We start from the raw sequence: 14,628 nt of genomic DNA, 5'->3' as shown, positions 1-14,628 counted from the left end.
GGGTATTTGCTTTATGATAACTTGCTAAGCTGTACAGTCATTGTTTATGCACTTTTCTATACATGTGTTATTTTTCACAATTTAAAACAGAAGCTCAACCAAAATCACTCCACCAACAAGAGCTTCCAGAGCTGATTTTACCAAGGGGTGAGATTCTCAACAGTTCAGATTCCATTTCTCTCTCCTTTCTTCCTCTTTCATCTACAAATGGAGTTTCCATTCTTACATCCTCCTACATAGCTGAGGTGAATGTATACACATGTGCGTGCCTACTTCTTCTGCCAAGTACTGATCTTACTCTGGGCAAAATGTCCCTCCAATTTGACCCTTTTGTCTGGTCTGACCTCCAAAGAGCTCTCTTTGGGATTCAAGAATATTCAAAGACCAGGAGCAGAGTTTCACTCCCATTCCTCCTGCAGAGCCAGGCTGGAGAAGGAGTGTTTTTTCCATTTACCCAACATTCTGCCTTTTCACTGCATGCAGACTGCAGACAGAGTCAGCCAGCAAGAGCCAGGAGACGAGTGGCTGGACTTGAAGCTGAGAGACATTGCTCTGGTCTGTGGGCCCAGGGCCCAGACCCATCTGTATCTGTTGTCACACCAAAGCACCCTGTCATCTTGGGGTGCCTGTGTGGGGAAACTTTCACTGGATGGGACCTTCTCTAAATTAACTTTAATCCTATTAACAGGATTTATGGGGTATGGCCATGGTTCTGCCTAGAAATTCCCTTGGAAGAGCTATTGCTGTAAGTTCTGGTTAGGAAAAACTGATGCTCCCAGGGCGGCCAGCAATGATTTGAAGAAACTTATGAGGTTGATTAGAAAGGGCTCTGAGGAACCAGGAACCAGAAGGCCTGAGCTCCAGCCTATACTTCACTAGCACTCTGACTGAAGGAAAGTCATCTCATTTCCTTGGGTCTCAAATCCTGTCCAGCTCACAGGAACGAATAAGCGAAATGTATATGGGATGCTTTAAAACCACAAATGCTATACAAATATAAGGGATGATGATGATTATTATTATAAAGGTCCAGTTTTTGCTACTAATCATTCCACAGTTTTGAAAAAGAGGTAGCTCTCATTGATATAACTAAGGTTGGTTTGGGCAAAAACCCAGTGACTGTACGACTGCACAGAAGATACATCCTGCTGGGTAGTGGCACTGCACCAAATTCATCCACACTCCTTCCCTTTGCCAGCAGGGAGGGCTCAGCTGCTAGACGAGGCTGGAAACATTATAGGCCTTGAACAAAGCTCAGCCCACTGGCCTTCTCAGAGGCTGAGTGCCTGACCTTGGCCTCGTGAACACTGTGTTCTACCCCCAGAGCTATCTTTCCCAGGCTGTGTTCTCCAGACAGAATGAAAAACATGTGGCTGCCAAGGTCAGGTAAAGGCAGAAGAGGTGGCTGTCACCCCTGTTCCTGTAGAAAATCAATCTTTTTTTTTTTTTTTTTACAGGGGCATTGCACATTTGGATGGTTCTAGGGGCCAAGAGAAAGACAGGCACTTTCCAACTTTGAAGGTCCAATGGGATCTTGGTTTAATTCCTTTTGAACCCATCTGAAAGAATCAGAAGGTGGTTTTAAATAGCAGAAAGAATCCCAAGCCCACGTGAAGTCCATTGGTAGTAGGATGGTGTTGACCATTCCGAATCCCATCATTCCAGCTGTCAACGTCAGGAAAGGAGAGACTCGAGATGCCAAGTGGCCTGATTCTCTTAGGGAGCCCCTCCAGGAAGACTGGGGTGATAAGAGTGGACTGCCATGATCCCGTTGGCCACCTTGATCTGCCTACAAGCTTGGGCTCCAATGTCCTGACCCCACTCATTAGACCTCGTAACTGACATGACTGTGGACCTACCAACCCTCCCAGAGCAAATGGCCATGTTCAGAAAACACTTCATCCCAGCGCCGGGGGAGCTAAGGCTAAGGGTGGATTGAGAAGGATCTGGTGTTCACTTTCTGGGAACATTTTTAGGAGTGTAGGGAGTGTGCTGAAATCAATCCTTGAAACCACAGCGTTTCATCAGCCTTGTCCCAGTTCTCTTGGCATAGCAACAGAGGGACAGTTGCCCGCACTCACTCCTTGGTCATAACCTGAGTGCTTTGTTTTATTTAGCATTTCAAAGTGTTTCCAAAAGGAGTAGCTCAACTTTTATCTCCTCAGCAATCGTACAAAGTAGGTAGGGGACCTTTCCCACTTCACAGATGGAGAAAGTGAGATATGGCTGCTTGCTAGTGGCAAACAAAGAGGAATTCACTCTGTCTTGACTCCTAGTACAGTGAGTTCCCTTTCTGCCACACTAAAGATCCTTACTTTTTTCTCATCCTACCTACTAATCACCCATCAGGGAACCTCAGCTCCTCCATGAGAGACCCACAAAAGCCCACTTTTTCAGGAGGAATATATTAATATGTTTATTAAATTTACCTCTTTTTTTTTTGGCGGTACGCAGGCCTCTCACTGCTGTGGCCTCTCCCCTTGTGGAGCACAGGCTCCAGATGCGCAGGCTCAGCGGCCGTGGCTCACAGGCGCAGCCGCTCCGCGGCATGTGGGATCTTCCCGGACCGGGGCACGAACCCGTGTCCCCTGCATCGGCAGGCAGACTCTCAACCACTGCGCCACCAGGGAAGCCCTAAATTTACCTCTTATATTAACATTCTAACATAGAGAACAAACGTATGGACACCAAGGGGGAAGGGGAGCGGGTGGGATGAATTGGGAGACGGGGATTGACATATATATACTTTTGATACTATGTATAATGTAGGTAACTAATGAGAACCTACTGTATGGCACAGGGAACTCTACTCAATGCTCTGTGGTGACCTAAATGGGAAGGAAATCCAAAAAAGAGGGGATGTATGTGTACGTATAGCTGATTCACTTTGCTGTACAGTAGGAACTAACACAACATTGTAAAGCAACTCTACTCCAACAAAAAATGTTTTAAAAAATTCTAAAAATTAAATAGTTTTCTACTTGAAGCTGCAGCTCTTTGAGTCACTGTTTCAAGTATCCATTCCAGAACTGGATGCCAGTCAAAGAAACATCCATAAGCTTCTTACCAATCAGGCTGAATGATGATCGTTCTTTTTCTGATAACTAAATGACTTCTTATTTCTATGTGAAAGCATTACAGCAACAGAACAATGTCAACATGATTGTTTATAATGACTTTTATCTCCCATGATCATATCACACACCAGCTGAAAACCACAGCTCCAGCTATGCATCTCTCTAGAACTCAGTCATACAAATGAGGTATCTCTGTCTATGAAAATTAAATGACTAGTCTATTCTTCCTGTGGCTGAATGTTTTGCAATAAGGAATATTATTTATTAGTAATCATTTTTATGTCTTCTTTCTCTAAAATGGATTTGAGATGGAGTACCCCCCCAACACACACACACAGAGGCATGTACCAAAACAATTTTTTAAAAGAGAAATTAACAAACATATACCCAGAAGAGACATGACTCCATCTTAAAACTGGAAGTAAGATGCTTACGGCACCTTTACATTTTATTTAACTCTGAGTTCCCTGGAAGTCAAGGGGAAAATAGATATACATTGGTTATATGGTTCTTATCTATGAAAGAGGAAGGTATTTACATTTATATTTCACTATTTCTCTTTGTCACCAACAATTTGGCATGATTTTGCATGAGTGTTTTATGTTTTGTGTATATTTTTTTCTTTCCAAAGAATAATGGGTTAAACACAGCCAGGGTACATGCTTTCTGAAGAAAAGTGTATGGTAAGTTTGATACACTTTGGGGCCTGATCAAGAGAAAGATATGGAAACCCAGACTCTTTCTTACCTCCTCTAGTTTGTCCACTCTCCCCACCAGTTTGGTGGTAACCGAATGCAGTTTCAGGAGATCCAGGCCATAGAAAGCTCCTTCCAGCATGTCTATGATGGTGGAGAGCTATGAAACAAAGGCAGGCGTTAGTCCAAAGCTGGGGCAGACAGGTCCAGAGGGAGACGTTTCCTTTTAGATCTCCATGTTGGAGGCTGGACATGGAAGCCACTAGCCAGAAGTTGAGAGGTGGCCCTCAGAAACCAGCACTTGTGTGGGTGGGCACATAAGCAGACCCAATGGTGTAGGTGTACTCTGTCTATTGGAATACGCGGGTAAGAAAATGGGAGAATCCTACAAGAACAAGTCAACTGACGTCTGGACAGCTTCGCCGAACTGTTTATACTTCTTTTACTAAGTCCATCAGTGGCACACATGTCTGTCTTTCATACTAGACTGTGAGCTCCTTGGAAGTAGTGCTACGTCATCTTCATCTTTGATTACCCATGATACCTAGTACAGTACTTGGCCCACAACAAGTGATCTGAAACACTCACATGCATTGTCTGCTGAAGTCCCTGGAAGACACCAACAAGCTTTTCCTTAGCACTAAAAGCAAAACTGCCCCTGGGGTAAAAGAGACCCAGTGGCCCATCTTTGAGGCGGCACGTTGTCATAGGGTACCCAGCTCTCTCAGTTTTTTCAACACTGTCCTTCCTGCCAGTACAGAGCCACTGGGAGGAAGGTGGCTGAGGCACTGGTGACATCCAGGGCATGCAAAGTGCAGGTTAAGGAAGCAGATGAGAGATGCTTAAACTGAGCCTTCCTGCCAAGGACCATCGTGAAGAGTTTGTTGGACACTATTGTGCAATCTCTGCTCCTCCAATAACAGCTTTTCTATGAGATGAAGAATTCAACGTATGAAATGCTAATGTTTAGAAGATCTCCTTCCTCCCCCTCAGAGGAAGATAGCTGAATCCTGGGTAAAGGCCAAGGGAGGGTAGCTGATTAATATGTACTGTGATGATTTTCTGATTCCTAAAATTTTGCGTACTGTTGTTTCAGAATCCCCCAAGAATCCAGTCCTATAACTGGGTAACTGTGCCTTTGGTTCAGAGATTGTTTCACGGCAGAGCTGTAGTTCTGAGTGATGTGGCTGACTCCTGGGACACTCATTTTATTGGTAAACGCTACTCTGCTTAAAGGAATATCAATGATGACCAGTTACCAAGTGTGTACCAGCTGCCAGCACAGCGGTAGCACTTTACATGGTCATTCATTAATGGAACTAGTGTCTACTGAGCCTCAACTATATGTCAGGTATTGTGCCAAGTACTCAATAGCTGTCATCGCATCGATTCTCAAAACAACCCCCAAAGGTAGATGTTATTCTTCCTACTTTTTAACTCAAGGAGACTGAGGTCAGATCAGGTGAGTAACTTGAGTAGCATCACACAGCAAGCAGTAGCAGAGCACTGATTTGAACCCGAGTCTGACTCCAAGCCAAGCTCGTCCCACGACCCCACGCTGCAGATGAAGAGGGGAGGACAGGATCAGATGAAGCCCTCAGCTGACCCACTGGGCCGCCCCAGGTAGGGCCTGAGCTTCCCCATCCTGTGGACTAGAATTACAGGACTGAAGTTTGATGACTGGACCTAGAGCAGGCCCCAGGCCTCTTCTTCTCTGGGTCACCCAGCTCTTGCAATGAGGACTAAAGGCTCACTTCTCTCTGTGTGTCTGGTGTGTCTTTGGGGTGCCTCCTGTGCTGACAGCAAATCGTGGCAGTAACTCTCCTGGAGAAGAATGCTGAGTTCTTTCGGCCGGCTGGGTCTGGCAGCTGCTCCCAGGCCCAGCCTCCTTGGCTCCGTAAGAGAGGCGGGCACACTTTGCTCTAGGCATCTCCCTCAGACGTTAGGGTTGCAAATGACCAGTTTGTCAGATCATCAGCTTTGGGTCCACACGCAACACTGTGAGGCCAGGGTCTGACCTCCTTTAAAGGCTAAAACAGGGCCCACTTACTCAAAGGCCTACAGTCCCCAGCAACAGCCTTGCCAGACTCATGGGTCCCTAAGGCAGCCTCTCACCCAGGCATCAACCCACACCAGGTCCTACCTTCAAGTCCCGGCTGTCTGCCTCCCGAAGCTTCTGGAGCCTGAAGTCTCCCTCACAGGGATTGAGGGCGGATGGCGGTGCAACACAGGCACACTTGCAGGATGAGCCTGAGGTGATGGTTTCCACAGTGTAGAAGTCTTCCTTCCTGGAGGTCCCCTCGTTGACCCTTTGGCAGGCGTCTCGGCCCAGGGGTCGCACTACACACTTGCACTGACAGTCCGAGCCCTCAGACACGGCCTTAACTTTGTCATAGTCTCCGAGCAACTAGACAAAGAGAGAGAGAACAGGTTGAGGGTGTGCAGACACAGGCATCATTTAGGGTCCTGAAGAAGGCTCTCCGTTCACTTTGTCAGGTGTCCTGCTAGCCAGAGACCTCAGACAGCTCTGATGTGGAGTTGAAAAGGTCATCGCAACACAATTTGCTGACTCTAGCATTTCCTGGGAGGCACTCAGAGTTCAGCTCTCTTTGTTCACCTTGGAAAGCTGTGCATTTCTCAGGGGGCCTTAGCCTTTCATCATTTAAAGGAAAAAAACAAATGAGCCCTGTCATCCTTCCGGTAGTCCTTGCCTTAGCTAGAATCCAGATTTAGATTGAAAAAGGAAAGGAGAAGGGATTGATGGAGGGATTGGAAAACTGACATTCCAATTTCAAGACTACTGGCTTCTGTCCTCCTTCATTCATTCACCATTTATTGAGTGCCACCTTGGGACTGAGCTAGGTGCTGTGAGAGGCAAAGCAATGGGCCTGACAGAGAGACTGCTCTCAAGGAGCTTACCGTGCAGGAGATATAGAAATAACAGTCACAGCAATTAGGGAGTGTTAAGGCCCCCTGAAGTGGGAGTGCAACGGGAGCTCAAACAGAGGGCCACAGAGAGTGTCTCTAGCCGGGCACCAGGGAAGACTTCTTGGAGGAAATGGTATCTGATCTGGTCTCAAAGGATGGGTTAGATTTGGAGAAAAGAAACTGGGAGGAGAGAGACAGATCCAAACATCAGTAAGGTTTACTCAGCCCAAGGGTTCATACAGATCCTAGAATAGCTTCTGCACCCAAACCCCAAGACAAAGCCAGGAGAGCGAACTGGCAGCACTTGTGGCTTCTACAGCGCTAAACATTTCCTTCTGAGTGCTTGCCCCCGCCGGCCTCCCCAGGCAGGAAAACACATAACAGCAGGCTTTCTGGAACCACGATCCTAGGCACTTGCTGGGGAAAAGGCTCCTCCCCAGCTCCTCTCCAAGACATCCTACATCCCTGAAGTTAGGGCTCCCTTTGTGGGCACAGAGAAGGGTTCCCTTCATTTGACTAATGACCCTGTCAGGCAAGCTTTGAGCTTGTTGGAGTGGATATGTTCCTGGGATGCTGTCGGAGGGGGGAAGAAGTCTCGTTATGTTTCTTTTTACAAGGGTTGGGTTTCTGCTAATACTAATATTTGTTTTAGGACTGTTGTCAAATGCAGAATGGACCAGTGGAAGAAGGAGTTGTGTAGTTCAGGGTGACTTAATTGGCCAGTCTTTATGTGCTGAGAGTAAATCGTAGCTGTCTGCTCTCAGACTCTGCCTAGATTCCTACATATCCCTGCTCTGAGAGCTTGGGTGGATTCCTTCCTATCAGGAGGCTCCGGTTTCAGGAAGGCTTTTGTTGATGGTCCTCCAGAGCCCCAATGTGAAGGATTTATATGTCTTTTCGATTTGGGGGTCAGTGTGAGGTTATGGGTGAGTACAGGGCATGTATTAGCATAATTATTAAAGGAAGGGTGAGGAGACTAGTGCTTGATAAATGCCAAGTGTTTCTACAGAAAGGAGCCAAGGACCCCAGTCCCAAGGCTTAGCGGAGGTACGGCAGCACTATAGGAACCCTTTCTCAGCCATCCCTCATCCTTAGGATTATGACGACACCCACCACACAATCATCATGCAGGCTCTGGAAAGCATGAAATAAACACTCTAGAGAGAACTGTCTTTTACAAGATCTGAGTTGGGACAACCGTGAGATTGTCAGAAGACCTGGCTCTACCCATCTCTAGGACCCTTTACTCTTCTAAGCCTTATGGTCCTTAACTATAGAATGGGAATAAGGATTGTGCAGGGATCGAGTCAAATAAACCAAGTGAAAGTACTTCATAAAAGGATACGTTACAGATCCTGTCCCTATCAGCTGTCACTCCCTCCCCTCCCCACTAGCGTCTGCCGGACCTGACTGGATCTGCATTTCCATTTCACCTTCTCAATATGGGGGGGACTTATCATCAGTCCCTCTGTTTGGGGGCATCTCATATTCCTCACACTTGTTGCTGTTCTGTTCTCTCCCTGGGTGTCTCACTCCGAGCAATATCTCCCCATGGGTTACGCCATCTGCCTCCTGTCCAGCATGCCCGTCTGTTTTCACATTCCAATTCTGACAACCAGCCACACAGACAAGAGATGGCCACACTTTCTACACCCCTTCAACCAAAAGGTTTTGATTTTTTTTTTCTTCTCAGGCAGTTGTGTGGTGTCTTCCCTTCCTTCTCCTCTCCTTTCTCCTGATTCTGTAACTTTGAAAGACCCTATGATTTTGAGAGGAGGACCCATGTCCCTTTGCTTAAGAAAATATTCTGATAAAGGAAAAGTGCCCTCCCCTTTGGTAATGGAGGGAGAAAGGCTGCTTCCGAACGCTTCAGCAAGGACCATCTTAAGGCTCTTGCCACTACCCAGGGCAAGAGGGGGGAGCATGGGACTCGCAGCCTACCTGAGATAAAACGTTCTCCTGGTTGTCCGCTTCGTTTTGCAGAGTCTCATCCTCCGTGGGCGCCACCGTCTGCACATCTGGGGGCTCGGTCGTCCCAGTCGGGGGAGTGCTGTACCCCCAGCCCAGAGCCATAACCAGAGCGAAGCAGAGAGCTAGCCGCAAAGACTTGGCCATGAGGGACGCGACAAGAGGGAGCTCGGCCCCTTCGGAGAATGGCTGGGGTCCGGTGGGGTGGAGGGGGGGTGTCTCGGCAAGGACTAAGGCGAGAGGGTGTCTGGCTGGAGCCCGAGAGTGGCTGCTCACAGCGCCTTCCAAAGCTGGGTGCGGCTGAGCGGGGCGGGAAGATGCTCCCTAGAGACCCTGGTCATCTCCTTCCCAACGCGATCAGCCCCGACCGTGCGGCCCCGGTAGAGAGTGGGGCGCAGGATAGGAGGAGGTGACGGGGACGGTGGAGGTGGTAAGGCTCGCCGAGCGCGCCGTCCTCTGGAGAGGGCTCAGGTGGAAGGAAGGGGTCCTGGCAGAGGCGGGCGGGGCGGGGCGCGCGGGGGCTGGCGGCTGGGAGCCTGGGGGCGCAAGGGGACCCGGTGGGGGTGTGGGGCGGGCAGCTGCGAGGGCTGCTGGGCGACTGCGCCGCGGAGCGCTGGCGCGGAGGGAGGGCGGAGCCTCTATTGTGCCGGGCAGCGGGGATGCAGCAAGTTACGGCGCGGAGGAGGAGGACCGGGTAGCGCCCGGGGCTCCGGCGGAGGGGTTCCTGGCCGACCCCGCCCCCCCCCCCCGACCTCAGCTGCTGCGCACGCCCTCCGCGGGGGGGTGATGTCGCCCTTTTCCTTCATCTGACCGCAAATGATAAAGGGAGAGAAATCACCCCAAGCGGGATCCCTGAAATTTGGAGATCTCTTGTGCCCATTCTCGCGGAGAGGAGCGAGTTTCCACTGGGATGGGAGGTAGGCAGCGAGAACTCTCTCCAAGCACGAGCAAGTATGGATGGATCCTCAGCATCCTCCTTTTATTGCATCTGGAGGAGAGATGGAACATTTACTGTTGGACGTTTCTTTTCCCTGACTTGACTTTGGGAAAGATATTTGGCAGCTTTGAACTTAGCGCCATCGGTAGTTTGCTTGCCTGCGGCAGCTTTAGAACCTGGCAATACCTCCAACCAGAGGATAGCTTTTTTTAACATCTTTATTGGATTATAATTGCTTTACAATGGTGTGTTAGTTTCTGCTTTGTAACAAAGTGAATCAGCTATACATATACATATATACCCATTACTCCTCTCTCTTGCGTCTCCCTCCCACCCTCCCTATCCCACCCCTCTAGGTGGTCACAAAGCTCCAAGCTGATCTTCCTGTGCTATGCAGCTGCGTCCCACTAGCTACCTATTTTACATTTGGTAGTGTATGTAAGTCCATGCCACTCTCTCACTTCGTCCCAGCTTACCCTTCCTCCTCCCTGTGTCCTCAAGTGCATTCTCTACGTCTGTGTCTTTATTCCTGTCCTGCTCCTAGGTTCTTCAGAACCTTTTTTTTCCCCTAAAGATTCCATATATATGTGTTAGCATACAATATTTGTTTTTTTCTTTCTGACTTACTTCACTGTGTATGACAGACTCTAGGTCCATCCACCTCACTACAAATAGCTCAATTTCGTTTCTTTTTATGGCTGAGTAACATTCCATTGTATGTATATGCCACATATTCTTTATCCATTCATCTGTCAGTGGACAGTTAGGTTGCTTCCATGTCCTGGTTATTGTAAATAGAGCTGCAATGAACATTGTGGTACATGACTCTTTTTGAATTATGGTTTTCTCAGGGTATATGCCCAGTAGTGGGATTGCTGGGTCGTTTGGTAGTTCTATTTTTAGTTTTTAAAGGAACCTGCAGGGCTTCCTTGGTGGCGCAGTGGTTGAGAGTCCATCTGCCAATGCAGGGGACACGGGTTCATGCCCCGGTCCGGGAAGATTCCACGTGCCGCGGAGCGGCTGGGCCTGTGAGCCATGGCCGCTGAGCCTGCGCGTCTGGAGCCTGTGCTCCGCAACGGGAGAGGCCACAACAGTGAGAGGCCCGCGTACCACAAAAAAAAAAAAAAAAAGGAACCTCCATATTGTTCTCCATAGTGGCTGTATCAATTTACATTCCCACCAACAGTGCAAGAGGGTTCCCTTTTCTTCACACCCTCTCCAGCATTTATTGTTTGTAGATTTTTTGATGATGGCCATTCTGACTGGTGTGAGATGATATCTCGTAGTTTTGGTTTGCATTTCTCTAATGATTAATGATGTTGAGCATCGTTTCATGTGTTTGTTGGCAAACTGTATATCTTCTTTGGAAAATGTCTATTTAGGTCTTCTGCCCATTTTTGCATTGGGTTGTTTGTTTTTTTGTTATTGAGCTGCATAAGCTGCTTGTAAATTTTGAGGATTAATCCTTTGTCAGTTGCTTCATTTGCAAATATTTTCTCCCATTCTGAGGGTTGTCTTTTCGTCTTGTTTATGGTTTCCTCTGCTGTGCAAAAGCTTTGAAGTTTCATTAGGTCCCACTTGTTTATTTTTGTTTTTATTTCCATTTTTCTAGGAGGTGGGTCAAAAAGGATCTTGCTGTGATTTATGTCATAGAGTGTTCTGCCTATGTTTTCCTCTAAGAGTTTGATCGTTTCTGGCCTTACAGTTAGGTCTTTAATCCATTTTGAGTTTATTTTTGTGTATGGTGTTAGGGAGTGTTCTAATCTCATTCTTTCATATGTAACTGTCCAGTTTTCCCAGTACCACTTATTGAAGAGTCTGTCTTTTCTCCATTGTATATTCTTGCCTCCTTTATAAAAAATAAGGTGACCATATGTGCGTGGGTTTATCTCTGGGCTTTCTATCCTGTTCCATTGATCTATATTTCTGTTTTTGTGCCAGTACCATACTGTCTTGATTACTGTAGCTTTGTAGTATAGTCTGAAGTCAGGGAGCCTGATTCCTCCAGCTCCGTTTTTCTTTCTCAAGGTTGCTTTGGTTACTCGGGGTCTTTTGTGTTTCCATACAAATTGTGAAATTTTTTCTAGTTCTGTGAAAAATGCCATTGGTAGTTTGATAGGGATTGCATTGAATCTGTAGATTGCTTTGGATAGTAGAGTCATTTTCACAATGTTGATTCTTCCAATCCAAGAACATGGTATATCTCTCCATCTGTTTGTGTCATCTTTAATTTCTTTCATCAGTGTCTTATAGTTTTCTGCATACAGGTCTTTTAACGCCTTATGTAGGTTTATTCCTAGGTATTTTTTCTTTTTGTTGCAGTGGTAAATGGGAGTGTTTCCTTAATTTCACTTTCAGATTTTTCATCATTACTGAATAGGAATGCAAGAGATTTCTGTGCATTTATTTTGTCTCCTGCTACTTTACCAAATTCATTGATTAGCTCTAGTAGTTTTCTGGTAGCATCTTTAGGATTCTCTATGTATAGTATCATGTCATCTGCAAACAGTGACAGCTTTACTTCTTCATTTCTGATTTGGATTCCTTTTATTTCTTTTTCTTCCCTGATTGCTGTGGCTAAAACTTCCAAAACTATGTTGAATAAGAGTGGTGAGAGTGGACAACTTTGTGTTGTTCCTGATCTTACAGGAAATGGTTTCAGTTTTTCACCATTGAGAATGATGTTGGCTGTGGGTTTGTCATATATGGCCTTTATTATGTGGAGGTAAGTTCCCTCTATGCCTACTTTTTGGATGGTTTTTTATCATAAATGGGTGTTGAATTTTTTCAAAAGCTTTTTCTGCATCTATTGAAATGATCATATGGTTTTTCTCCTTCAATTTGTTAATATGGTTTATCACATTGATTGATTTGTGTATATTGAAGAATCCTTGCATTCCTGGGATAAACCCCACTTGATCATGGTGTGTGATCCGTTTAATGTGCTGTTGGATTCTGTTTACTAGTATTTTGTTGAGGATTTTTGCAACTGTGTTCATCAGTGATATTGACCTGTCGTTTTCTTCCTTTGTGACATCGTTGTCTGATTTTGGTGTCATGGTGATGGTGGCCTCGTAGAATGAGTTTGGAAGTGTTTGAGAAGGAGAGGTGTTAGCTCTTCTCTAAATGTTTGAAAGAATTCTCCTGTGAAGCCATCTGGTCCTGGGCTTTTGTTTGTTGGAAGATTTTTAATCACAGTCTCAATTTCAGTGCTTGTGATTGGTCTCTTTATATTTTCTATTTCTTCCTGGTTCAGTCTTGAAACGTTGTGCTTTTCTAAGAATTTTTCCATTCTTCCAGGTTGTCCATTTTATTGGCATATAGTGGCAGGTGGATTCTTAACCACTGCACCACCAGGGAAGTCCCCCACTTTCTTCACCTTTTTTTTTTTTTAATTATTTTATTTATTTATTTTGGCTGTATTGGGTCTTCATTGCTGCGTGCGGGCTTTCTCTAGTTGCAGCGAGCGTTGGCTACTCTTCGTTGCGGTGCACAGGCTTCTCATTGTGGTGGCCTCCCTTTGTTGTGGAGCATGGGCTCTAGGCACGTGGGCTTCAGTAGTTGTGGCATGCAGGCTCAGTAGTTGTGGCGCACAGGTTTAGCTGCTCTGTGGCATGTGGGATCCTCCTAGACCAGGGCTCGAACCCATGTCCCCTGCATTGGCAGGCGGATTCTTAACCACTGTGCCACCAGGGAAGTCCCTTCTTCACCTTTTATTTCCTTTTTATTCACCTGTTTCTCAGACCACGTGACCTTCTAGACCTTCTATTATTCTGCTTATTTTTTCTCTAGAAAGGCTCCAGTTTGAATAGCTGTTAGAGCATTTTGAAACTATTTCTTCCCTTTTTCTGGGCACTGTTGTTTTATTAATACAGCCAAAGATTGCCTTTGTTTTTCTGGCAGTTACATCACACCAATGATTCACATTGATTTATTTTTTAAATGTAGTTTTTTCCTCTTCTTTTTTCTTTTACATGAATTTTATACTTGTTTTCTCCATCTTGTGCTCTCCAGCGATGTTGTTGTTTTTGTTTTAACCCAAATTCCAGGCTTTACATTTTTTTCCCATTGTATATTATGATGGTTTTGGCCCATCTTTTCATTCTGTTGAAATCTTGCTGTTTTTGCTTTTGTCCCAGTTTGGGATCATTTCCAAATTCAATAAGCCTAGTTTCTGTCTTAATGCAAATCAGTAATTTTAAAAAGTCATATTCATTCATATTCTAGAGCCCTACCCATAATACGAAAAATCTTTCTTTATTGATATTAACTTTTTTGCTGATTGCTCCGGCAGTCAGAGGCATCGGTGCTTAGGCCACGTGTTTTCATCATGTCTAAAAGCATTTTCCGACAGACTTTTGTCACCTACCTTTTAGAAATCCGGATATACTGTGGCATTCCTCCCACCTGCCAGTCTGATAACCTGATCTGAAGATCCTGAGATGAGCTCGGTTTGGCTTTAGAGCATCCAAGTTGACGTAAGCTCCGTGCAGTCTTTGCTAAGTGCCTACAGATCTCACGTCACTTGATCCTCAGCGTATTCATGCAAAGTAAGTACTGCTCTCCCTGTTTGCAGATGAAGTCATTGGGGCACCAAGACAATGCACTGTATGATGACCACTCTGTACTGAGTGCTCACTGTGTGCACGCGTCATTTGATGTTCAAAAAAAAAAACCCCTGAGCTAGGTAGTATCACCCCCTTTTACAAATGAGGAAACAGCCTCAAAGAGGGGCATACGTACTGTGGAAATGTTCAAAGAACAGGGTCCCAGAAAGCCCTGAGCATGCCACTTCAGCAACCTGAGACCCAGGACCTTTATAGGTTTTGGCCAGCTGGCAGGTTGCCGGGCTCTGGGGATTCCTCAGCTGCTGTATCCACCAGGCCTCCCCAGCCAAGTTTCCTTCTGGCAAGAGCATCTGTTTTCCAGTTTACCTGGGAGCCTCCGGACTTTGCTCTGAAATGCCCGTCTGTTGAAAACCAAGGCTTCATTTGACAGGTGGGGCTGGGGTGGCTAGAAATGA

The 14,628-nt window shown here is 46.2% G+C and overlaps 1 protein-coding gene across 1 annotated transcript in view; it reads right to left on the bottom strand.

The window, feature by feature from the left end:
- Nucleotides 1-9,035, bottom strand: part of OLFML2B (olfactomedin like 2B) — a 41,167-nt gene extending 32,132 nt beyond the window's left edge. Inside the window, exons 1-3 of the mRNA XM_082660841.1 lie at nt 8,642-9,035; nt 5,916-6,179; nt 3,825-3,932 (exon numbers count right to left, since the gene is read on the bottom strand). Of these exons, the coding sequence (XP_082516967.1) occupies nt 3,825-3,932; nt 5,916-6,179; nt 8,642-8,815 (546 nt within the window). The 5' untranslated portion in view covers nt 8,816-9,035. The remainder of the gene's footprint in view (nt 1-3,824; nt 3,933-5,915; nt 6,180-8,641) is intronic.
- Nucleotides 9,036-14,628: the final 5,593 nt, after the last annotated feature.

The sequence above is a fragment of the Grampus griseus genome (assembly GCF_964374135.1).
Source record: "Grampus griseus genome assembly, chromosome: 1".
Classification (NCBI taxonomy): domain Eukaryota; kingdom Metazoa; phylum Chordata; class Mammalia; order Artiodactyla; family Delphinidae; genus Grampus; species Grampus griseus.
This window is presented reverse-complemented; position numbering and strand designations above follow the sequence as displayed.